Source organism: Mya arenaria, chromosome 12 (assembly GCF_026914265.1).
Source record: "Mya arenaria isolate MELC-2E11 chromosome 12, ASM2691426v1".
Lineage (NCBI taxonomy): Eukaryota > Metazoa > Mollusca > Bivalvia > Myida > Myidae > Mya > Mya arenaria.
In genome coordinates, this window is record NC_069133.1 from 7773438 (window position 1) to 7785349 (window position 11912).

General features: G+C 33.4%; 1 protein-coding gene across 1 annotated transcript in view; it reads left to right on the forward strand.

Annotated features, from left to right (window-relative positions):
* LOC128211386 (von Willebrand factor D and EGF domain-containing protein-like) overlaps positions 1-11360 on the forward strand; it is a 60344-nt gene extending 48984 nt beyond the window's left edge. The window contains exons 11-21 of the mRNA XM_052916123.1: positions 1465-1528; positions 1671-1853; positions 1973-2214; positions 3003-3288; positions 3733-3891; positions 5156-5330; positions 5501-5688; positions 6370-6633; positions 6798-6906; positions 7248-7377; positions 9709-11360. Of these exons, the coding sequence (XP_052772083.1) occupies positions 1465-1528; positions 1671-1853; positions 1973-2214; positions 3003-3288; positions 3733-3891; positions 5156-5330; positions 5501-5688; positions 6370-6633; positions 6798-6906; positions 7248-7377; positions 9709-9808 (1900 nt within the window). The 3' untranslated portion in view covers positions 9809-11360. The remainder of the gene's footprint in view (positions 1-1464; positions 1529-1670; positions 1854-1972; positions 2215-3002; positions 3289-3732; positions 3892-5155; positions 5331-5500; positions 5689-6369; positions 6634-6797; positions 6907-7247; positions 7378-9708) is intronic.
* Positions 11361-11912: the final 552 nt, after the last annotated feature.

Sequence of the window (11912 nt, forward strand, 5' to 3'; positions counted from 1 at the left end):
ATTGTTACGTTGTTTTATTAAGATTATAAATCAGAAGTGCCTATAATCATAATAGTTGAGAAGTACACCCTCACTGGTGATTTTCGCGAAATTTCTACTACGATTTAATTATTTTAGTGATAAGACATATACATATACATGTGGCCGCCGACTTGTTGTTACAGTCACTTTTTTGGCATTGAGATACAGGGTTCGAGCAATAAACGTATAATAAACGTATAGAACTGTCTATTATACTGTTTGATTTTAAACCACACAGGGGCACGACAATACTTGAATGAAAGCAACGACGGAGAACGAACTTCTTCTGATTTAGTCTTCCAAGTAGTGTTTGTATATGGCAAAAAAGATGCTGATAGGTATTGTGATTGACCTGCAATGTTTCGAAGTTAAGCAGAGTATCGAAGATTGTACGAGGTTAATTTTCCAACGCGAGATGGAATAAGTGTTGTAGGACACGTATTTGTAAGAGAATGTAATATCTTGTGAAAAAATGCGGATCCATAGGACTCTTTGTTAAACGAGGGAAGAAAGTGTCTCTGTTTTTGATTAATTAAATGATACAATACTACAATGAAAATTTTAGGGACAAAAATACAAAAACACGTTTACGAGGCTTGAAAAGAATAACCTCGTGCCACACGCGATAAAGGGCTTTTAAGATGTTTCAGAAAACTGCTACGGCCATGTTGTCCCATTTGTTAGTATTCCTCCATGGAGTTTAGCTCGTTGAAAGACCCACTGTTTTCTATCAAAAGACTATCATGCTGACATCCCTTTGATGTTCCTTTATGACTTTGTCAGGGAAATGCTGACTGACATTGTCAAACGAAATAATTGTTGGAAGTGAATTATTATTAAGGGAGTAGCGAAACAACTGGCATTGCTTTTCATACGTGTTTACGGTGATAAGAAATCAGACGATCTTCGTCATATATTACAGTGGATGTTGTATTTCTATCTTTTTAGGAATTATCTTAAAAACTGACAGGACCCACAAAGCTCGCTGAATAATTATTTATTTTCTTAAATTATTAAATATTTCATGAAAATGAATGAGCAACATGATAATTAAAAACTGCCAACAAAATTAGCTTTTAACAACCCTAAACAATAGCAAAAAAATTTGACGTGTTGAAAACTTTCTATTCAAAGTTAAAAGCACCAAACCTTCATTCTTTTGTTTACAACTTACATAAAAGGCTTCAGTTTCATCTGTCTACAATGGTGGTATGGATACGACTGATGACCTAGAATCGAATCTAGCTGCCGGCTAAGAACAATATGTTAACAAACATATGCTCTTTTTATCGTTTTCTTTATAAAATTAATTGTATGTATTAACTTATGTCTTTGATATATTTTTCAGGTAAGTTGTATATTTGGTTAAATCAAAACAACCTATATTAGTGATCTTCAAAGTATATTTGACCGTGTCAACTTAAAGTACTTTAAATATTTCAGTTCTTACGATCAACAACAAAATGGAACATACCTACTTTATGGAAACAGTGCATTCGGCATAGAGGTAAACAGCTGAATATATATGAATGGTATTTCTTCTATAACTAAATAGCTTTCACATTTTGTATTATTTAAACGGTTAAGTTTTAAATGCATATAGTAATCAATATGGATAATATTTAACTACATGTATTTTTGCTTGAAAGGTGCACGAAATGCTTGGTGCATGTATGAACGGCAATGCACAATGTGCTTGCGGGGTTTATGTCAGAGCGGGCGCCGACGCATTTACAATAGATCTTTGTCATGAGACACCCTTTATCGACTACTCGCGGTGTGGAGATGACAGTCGAACGTTGCTAGTTTACGAAATAGGAAATGACTACAAGGTTGACAACTAATCGTTATATTATTTTATATGCTATGCTATGTTTCAGTTTTAACATGGTATGATTTAAAAATATCAAATAATGTTGTGTGTTTTTTTTATTATTTGCAATTGTTTCAGATATATACACCAATTGGAAGTTGGGTGAATATTGACATTGAGCCACACCTAGGTTATAAAAAATTTATGAACATCGCCGTCTACAGTTCTCCAAAAGATTTCAATAAAACACAGGGTCTATGTGGATTATATGATAAAAATATATCTAATGACATGAAATACAGTAACGGTAATCAAGATGAGCTTAACAGAAACACCAAAAGCTATGCCCGTCACCATATAGAGTTCGCAAACAGTTGGAAGTAAGCCATGTTCGATGTTTTACCATGTACTAACTATTTAACTCATTATATGAGACACAACAAGTATTCATATTAAACTTTACGCCATTTCATAAATATTAGTCTGAGCAATTTACTCATACTACTTACTGTACTTGTTTTCATATTCATACATACACAACAAAATCGTAACTTTAATCCAAGCGTATTCAATCTATAACACTTAACGAAACTTTTAACGACACCCTTACATTGTAGTCGCTAAATGCATACTTTGTCGTACAATTACAATACAACAATTGAAAGCATCAACAAATCAACTACTTAGAAATTCATCAAAATTCATATAAAAAGCTACGATTTAACAGCAGCCAGCATTAAAAAGTACACATGTAATGGAATTGCTGGGTCAATACTAATCGACATTACCATATTGACATTAAACACTTCCATTTGCTTAAATCTTGCTCTTGTCAAAAGTATGCAAACATGTAATTCTGATCATAACTTTATACGTTTATGATATCTTGCTATGGTTTATATTATTTGCAAGTATTCGGGTATGGTTTATGGTGTGAAACAATCTACATTTTCTTTCTTGATGTGCTCTATTGGACAAAATCACAGTTCTGCTCGATTTTGCTTGTAGATTCAATGGCATTACAATGGCTTAAATATAATTAATTTTAAGACATGCTTTAAAAGATTTTAAATCATTTTTTTATCGATTTGTTGAGGCAATATAGGATCTCTAATTGAGGTGAGAAACTCTCTCGATGTATTGTTTGATACGCTTATTTCTTTTACAGACTTAATGAAAGCAGCAGTCTTTTCGGTTTACGAACTAATTTACAAAAATGGGGTAATTATTATTTCGATCAATGCTTATGTTCTTTCACGAGTGCAGAAAATTACTTGGATAAATGTTCACCAAGAGCAAAGCTTGCTAAGAATTGCTACGTATATAACAATGAAACAGAACATAACACATGTGCAATCAACAAAGGAGGAAAAAGGGATATCAACCATAATAGAAGGCAGAGAGAATATGACCGCATTCTTAACACAAAGCGCAATAGTTATCCAAGGAACAAGGTAAATGTGCATTACTTATTCATTACGTACTATCTTTTAAAGAGAACACGTTTTTCTCTATAATTTAATCATTAAATTCAATCATCGGCTTAGAATAATGATCATGTCCTACTCAAAACTATTGTGTTTTCATTAGAATTATACGATGCAAATCTCACATCATTTAACTTAATTATCTAAATGTTATTTACTTCGTATAATCTGTAACTATGTAGATGAGTTTAAGTTCGATTGTAAAACAGCTTCTTCTTTCGAATATGAGCTTCACAGAAACCAAGTGCATGTACAAGTTCGGGAATTTTTGAGGTTGCCGATGCATCCCGTTGCAAACAGTGCTTTATTCAATGGTATATATTTGTTCCGGATAGAGATTGCATACTATTTTAGAATAAAAATGTGTTAAAATGTCTCCACTTTAAAAAAGAATAACATGTATACTTATAGCGGCAAAGAAGACAATTACAGGAAATTACCGAAGTGGAAGCCTTTGATATCTGTGAAGGTTTGATCAACTCCTCAGCAGCTGTTGACAGTGGATTGTTTAATGGTTACCTAGAGATGGATTCTCTAAGTATTGCTCAAATGTGTACATTTGACGTCATGGTAAGTCGCACTATTATAACGTACATGTATGTGCTTTTTCCATTTTATTTTTTCAGGCCTTTGCCTCCACCAGACAGGTTTACTTTTTCAGAAGAACTCTGGCAACCAAATATCCATAAAAGCAGTTTGCAGAACCGCCAAATTTCCATTAAGTAACGAAAACGACCGCTTAATTGCCATTTAGTCATATTGGTATTATTAAGTGGGTTATTTAGAAACTCATGCATGCTGCTATATTATTGGCATTCGGGCGGCATTTCGCACTGAACACTTAGAAAGTTATCATTTGTATTTGGTCTTTGAAATAATGGGCCCGGCCTGCCCACCTTATCGTTTAGAAGACCAAATATCAACACTTTCTAAGACTTATTGCAGTTTTGCTCATTACATAGGCGTTATACATCATGTGTCAGAATTATTTGAAATATAATGTTGCCATGCAAATAAAATGAACAAATTTACCTGCCAATTACTCCATTTTATCATTTTAATCGACGCAATGATTGGAACAAGAACCAAAATGGACAAACAGGCACAGGTCACATGTAAAAAATAAATACAGTTAGCATCACGTCAATGATTGTCTTTCGACAATGCATTAGTTGTTTACCGCACATATGAATAGATAATAGCAGAACAGAACAAGTCATGCCTAGTATCATTATTTCAAAGCGATATCGTATTAGAAATATCACGAATAATCTTAAGTCAAATCTCAATCTCAGTCTCAACTCATTTTACCACATAACATGAAAAGTTATTATAAAATAACATACGATGTTACACCTTTGAATGGGCTAACTATCATGTAATAGGTTGATTTATGCCTTTGGTCATGATTTCAAGGGATTAATATTCTACAGCCAAAAGTGTATTTGAGTACAATCTCTTCTTTTAACAATTACTCAAGTCTATTATTTGCCCTGGACTTAAGTTTCTTTGAAATATTGACAATATCTTTTTCAACACATTCCATGAGAAAATACCCTTAAATTTAAAAATAAAAAAACATGCACGATTTTTAATCATACTATGTTTTCATGTTGTAAAATGAGTTGAGATTGAGATTTGACTTGAGTATTTTTGTGATATTGGAGCCTGGTAGTCAACAATTTTCCTATGCTCGTGTTTAAAGGCACACGGATCAATGTTAACAGACACTCACAGAGCGACACACGCAGATAATAAGCACTTAAATTAAGTTTTCAATCAATGTTGAAGTATTTAATTGATTTAAAAACGTTCAATGTTTCTTGTTTTTCAGGTAGGAAATGATGCAACCTTTGCAAACGTCCACGTTGACGCTATAAATAAAATTACCAAAAATATCATAGAGCACGACTCTGCGTTCGTGAATAATAACAAAACTGTTGTAACAGTGTTTCTGAAAAATTCTTGCCCGAAAAATTGCAGTGGAAACGGAGTGTGTTCCGAAAACGGTGAGAAAAACTATATTTGAACTAATCGGATCATATTCACGTAACCTTGCTAGTTAATTTCTGTTTTATGTTAAAATAATAAACTATAAGTAAAGCACTATTTAGAATGGTTGAGGCAATGACCAATTACACATGTTGAAGTTGTTTCTATGAATATGCACTTTTTACAGGAACGTGTATCTGTTTTGAGTTCTATCACAACATTGATTGTCGAACTGATGAACGCGAACAATTAAGCGTATTAGGTTTGGAAGGCGGTGGACTATGTACTGTTTCAAACGAGGAAGATTGTCGCTGCTTCTATATTTATACCACTAATCTTTTAAAAACATTTAGCTGCAGACTTAGCGGGTACATGGTAAGATAATGATATTATATCAGATCATAGTAACAACTTTTATGTTTCCTACTTCAGTTCATTTATGCTAAACATATGTTTTATTCTTAAATTTAATAAACAAATAAACACAGTGTAGGTGTTCGAACAAGCAGGGTATTTTATTTCATATTTGAGTGCAATTTAAACATATGCACGCATGCATTGATCCCTCTTAATGAGTAGCCAAAATTGATGAATGGCTCAAAGATCCTATACACATTTGATTAATGCCTTTGCAATATGGTTATGTCCGGAATCAATGCCCCTCACAGCTCTCAACAAGAACAAATTCGCACTCGTGCATTTACAACCGAAACAGTAACAGACTGAAAAAGATTTTGTTTGTGTTAATGGTACTCAACAAACAACTACATCCTATTTTTTTATCATAATTATGATAAAATAAATCTATATTTTAAAACTTCGGTATGTACTTCACACACCCTGCTTGCTAGTCGAATGATTTACCAAATCAGCATATCGCTTAAAACTAGTTTTTCCCCGAGGAATTTTTAAGGTTTTATATAACCAATAGTACCGTTTGAATATAAATGCACTGCCGTAGTTAGCCTTATCAATCCGATAATAAATACATTAAAAATTAAGAATGTATGTGTATCCACCGAAGTGTTTCACACAAAAAAAACTTTATATTTACAGATATACCACGACAATACATTCGAAAACATATCAAAAGTGACACGAACTGGTGAATATAAAGATGTGTTTACGGGTGATTGTTGTCTTGGAGATGAAACACGAAGAAGACGACAGACAGCCAAGAACCCGTTTTACCTGCATTACCGGATATCCATCAGTAACGATGACAACACTTTCAGTGACGATAAGGATATGTATGTTTACAGTCCTCAGTGTCAAGAGGCTATTCCATTCTCAGGCGGCGCATATAATATTGTACTAAAGGTATTCTGATTGAATTGCCGTGTTGTTGTTTTTTATGAATTGATCTTGGAAATTGATATAATACTTGATAGACTTCATTTTGTCTTTTGTACTTAAATACTGGTACGTGCTCTTATATTTTGTTAGAACCAAATTTATTTCTATAAACAAACTTACTTTTGCAGAATGGATACTGTTACATTGATGGTATTTGCATATCAGACAATCAAACACATCCAACAGATGAATGTTTACGGTGTTTAGTATCTGCAGATGTAACTAAATGGACACATGGTAAGGCATAATCCAACAAACAAATACAAAAATAAAGTCATTTTAACACTTTTAAAAGACATTTTGGGTATAGCACTTCATTAAAATTAACGAAAGACAGCTATTTTTGTCGTTTTGGGGGCAGCCATTTTGAACCGTTACAGACTGAAAATTGGTCGGACGTGACGTCATTATGCCGTCTTTATACGTATCGTAATTGCTGCGTTTGTCAGACTTCTTTCAATGCACAGTTAAATTTTTACGTTTTTGAATTAAGATAGAAATTGACAATGCAATAACAACATTTAAGATATGAATGTATTCAAAAAATTCGATTTATTCCATTATATTTATATTTTAAGATTGCCTCATCACACAGGAAGAAACTCGTTTAAATGGATGGATGGTTGCAGTCATCATTGTTAGCATTTTGTTTGTCATGGCAGTGATCGGTGTGGTTGTATTTGAATGTAAAAATCAAATGAGCAAACGGTATGCTTCAATCGTTCAATATTCTGTTGATATCGAGCTGTGTTTTACCTCTATACATATGAATGATTGACTTCACTCTAAGAAAATATATTTTTCATCAGCTATTCAACTGAACGGCACAAAGAATTATAAATCATAATATGGTACGCTATGCATCCTTCCTAGTTGGTTATATTCACTTTTTCGTACTTCATATTATCGAGGTATATTTTTTAGAATTAGTCGAGCGTATTATGATAAGGTATGTCTGGAACTATCAGACTTTACAAACTATTACGGTAGCCATTCTAAAATATTGACAATATACGCCGCCTCATATCAAAAGCATTGAAATTATACGCCGTCTCATACCTAACTCATTGACTTTATACGCCTTCTCATACCTAAATCATTGACTTTATACGCCTTCTCATACCTAACTCATTGACTTTATACGCCTTCTCATACCTAAATCATTGACATTATACGCCTTCTCATACCTAACTCATTGACTTTATACGCCTTCTCATACCTAAATCATTGACTTTATACGCCTTCTCATACCTAAATCATTGACATTATACGCCCTCTCATACCTAACTCATTGACTTTATACACCTTCTCATACCTAAATCATTGACTTTATACGCCTTCTCATACCTAAATCATTGACATTATACGCCTTCTCATACCTAACTCATTGACTTTATACGCCTTCTCATACCTAAATCATAGACTTTATACGCCTTCTCATACCTAAATCATTGACTTTATACGGCTTCTCATACCTAACTCATTGACATTATACCCCTTCTCATACCTAACTCATTGACATTATGCGCCTTCTCATACCTAACTCATTCACATTATACGCCTTCTCATACCTAACTCATTGACTTTATACGCCTTCTCATACCTTACTCATTGACTTTATACGCATTTTCATACCTAACTCATTCACATTATACGCCTTCTCATACCTAACTCATTGACTTTATACGCATTTTCATACCTAACTCATTGACTTTATACCCCTTCTCATACATTACTTATTGACATTATGCACCTTCTCATACCTAACTCATTGACATTATACGCCTTCTCATACCTAACTCATTGACTTTATACGCCTTCTCATACCTAACTCATTGACTTTATACGCCTTCTCATACCTAACTCATTGACTTTATACGCCTTCTCATACCTAAAACATTGACACTATACGCCGTATCTTCCCTTATACATTGACATGGTACGCCGTCTCATACCTACTACGAGTTACATTTGAGGATCTTTCTATTGGTATAAAATGCGTCTTTGTTCTTATTTGAATATTTTCTAAATCGATCTAAGATCAATGCAGTGGTTAAAAACTTAGATGAAAACTAGTACAGTATCCATGATTGGTTTTTGTTGACCTTTATTGTTTTAAGATTGCAAAACAGATTTACTGTTGATGTATGTAATTTAATTCGAAAAGTGACCATTATGCAGATCATCTGATTTTCAATTCATGGTAAAAGGTAACGCCGCTACTCATTCACCTGTGCTCAAATAAGTTATTTATTGCAATTAAGTGTCTTAATCAAGGCTTTAAAACATAGCTAAATAAAATTGGTTTTACAAATAGTTTTGGTGCGCTTATACAGTTATATTTGTTAGAACATACTTTTGTCTGAAAAATGAAAAATGACAATAGATGGAAAAGTGCGGCAAAAAATATTTAAATTTGGTTAATTGTTGAAAATTTGGCACTTTTCTTTGTGTGTTAACGTTTTATTTACAATTTTAATTAGTGTTACTCTTCTTCATAAAATGTTGATTAATTTGCCCCGCGTCAAAGAACACTACCACATTGCATTATCAAAACCCCCATTCATAATTCCGCTTGGTAAATTATAATTTTAGGATTCCAAGCACTATCAAATAATGAAAGACATTCAATAAAGGCTTTTTCAAAAACTCTGGCCGAGTTCGGACCAATACCAAACAATACTTGTACATGTGTTACGCCCTCAACTTTAAACGCTGTCGTTAGTTCAAAATGCACCAATTCAGTGACTAAACAGTATGCCAATAAATACGCTCAAAACGACCCTTTTCTGCTAAAATCCATCAATTGTGTTACGTGTACTAATGAACTATATCAAGAGAATTAAAAAGTGTACATGTGTATATTAATACAGCCGAGCTCGAATGACGAAATTACATCGAGCCTCGGAAAATTCGAGCCAAGCGGGAATGCTTACAATCATTTAAATCATTTAAAGAAATTTATCTCGTATTATGTTACAAGGTGTCAATGTTACGTAATGCATTTTTTTCTTAATATAATGTTCTATTCATTTTCAGTCAAGTGTCCGATTCTCTATACCAGGACATTATTCGACCATCGGACTCTGTCACTAATGCTGGTTATATGGACATGGCAGAAACATCGTTAGAAAACTGATTGTTTCAAATAGTATGAATCCTGTTGGCACCATACATCGACGATTACAATCTAAACTACTATTTGTTGTGAGATAAAATAATGACCATTTAAAATCTGGATATTTTCGTTGTGATTATGAATGTATAAAACTCACCAGCTTTTGTATTATTAACTTAAGTGTTTTTGCCTGCATTACTTTGAATGATTTCACTTTCGATCATTTATTGCTATCAAAATTGCACTGGTAAGATACCTGAAGGCTATTATTAATAGTCGGGTAGAGCTACTTTCCCTTACGTTTGTGGTCGACCAACGAACAACTTAAACTGTTGATTTATCTGATATCCAGAGGGCAGATATCAGGCAATATGTATATCAAAACAAAGAATTTTAATTATTATCAAACAATTGTAACGTACATGTATATTTTGAACTGTTGTATACGTAGTATTATGCTGTTATTTTGTGTGTGTTTTTGACGTGCGTACGTGCGTGCGTGCATGCGTGAGTAAGAATTGTATATTTTATAACATAAGACATTGATATATTTACCAAGTAAAGATAAGAGTTTACTAAGTAATTTCTTCGTGAAAAGGTAACCTAAGGGAGCGGAGCTCAGGAAGCTACCGCCGTTTCTTATTCTTGAAGAAATTACTTTATAAATTCTAACCTACTTAGTGTTAGCCCCTCAAATAGCATCAGCTGTAGAATTATACCGTGTGCTTGTCAAAAAGACCTGTTAATCTCAGCATGACTCCCCAATAGCCCCAGGTATTGTGACTTCATTAAAATCAGCGTTGACAATAAAACATGCGCCTTTGCATATGCAAACAGTAGGTGTAGCTGTATGCACATGCGCAGTAATAGCAAGTTACTTGATCACGAGGAGTTGTCTTCAGAATTAAGTAACGATTCTTCACAAATAAAAAGCTAAACATTTTAAAACTCTAGCGTATCTGATTGGCTGAAACTACAGGGAAAACATTAAGTGTATTTGGTATTTTGTGAAATCCCAAATGAACAATGAATTTTTTGTTAACTTTTTACAATTTTGTACATTGCCGTACGTAAAGATTTCATATAACGTGTCCTGGATTCTTTTGCATGATGTAGTTTTATAGATTATACGTGTCGATCTTAATAATGTCAGTGTACGTGTAAGAAGACGTGCGCCTGGACTTTGTATATAGTGTGTGATTTTATTGTTATTATCGCTGTTATCTGGTGCCATGATAACGAACATTTTCAAGTACAATTCTAGATTAAGGCTCAGAAAAAACTTTGGATAAATTGCAAAGAATCTAAAAAAAAAATAAAAAAGCAATTTTTTTAATTTTAAATTTCGGATAGTATTAAAATTCACCAATTTTTATCATTAAAATTCAACTAGAAAGAAAGTTACAATGAAATGAAGATTTGCAGTCTTGCCATTTATTTATGATTTTTTTTTATATTTTATCATTAACAGTAATATAATGTACTAACAACTGTTTATGCTTCTTTTAGGTCCCGTTTTTACGTGTATTAACAGTGGTTATTGAACTGTAAATAAACTCGTACTCATAACTGACCAACGACTTTCTCAATTAATATATGGATAAAGATCAAACCTTTATGGCTTTACCAATATATGCACTCCTACTTTACAATACTGTATCAACTATCATCATTACTTACTCCAACATACAGCAGATGCATGGTCTTAACACCCTTACCAAAACATAAGCGAACACGCTGTGGTTATGTGAGACGTTTATTTTGGGCAACAACAGATACATGGGGAGGGGGGGGGGGGAAGTGACAACAAAACAATAACAAATTAATCCCTTAAAACAATCGCATGACAAACATATCCATATGTACAAAAAAAAACAAACAACAAAAACACGGCGACATCAACTGAAAGCCAAGCATTGTTTAGTGATAAAAACGAATATTTATCTCTGGGTTACTAGCCGCCAAGGCAAAACCCCGTTTTTCTTGTTTAATGGACGAGAAAACCTGTATTGTCCTTTCCGATATTTCGGTTACTTGCCCTGATTTCTAAGGGAGGCTACTCCATTTCCTACTTCCGGGGAATACATTTTGCAAGATGGCTGACGTAGACAATGAGATCACTGGG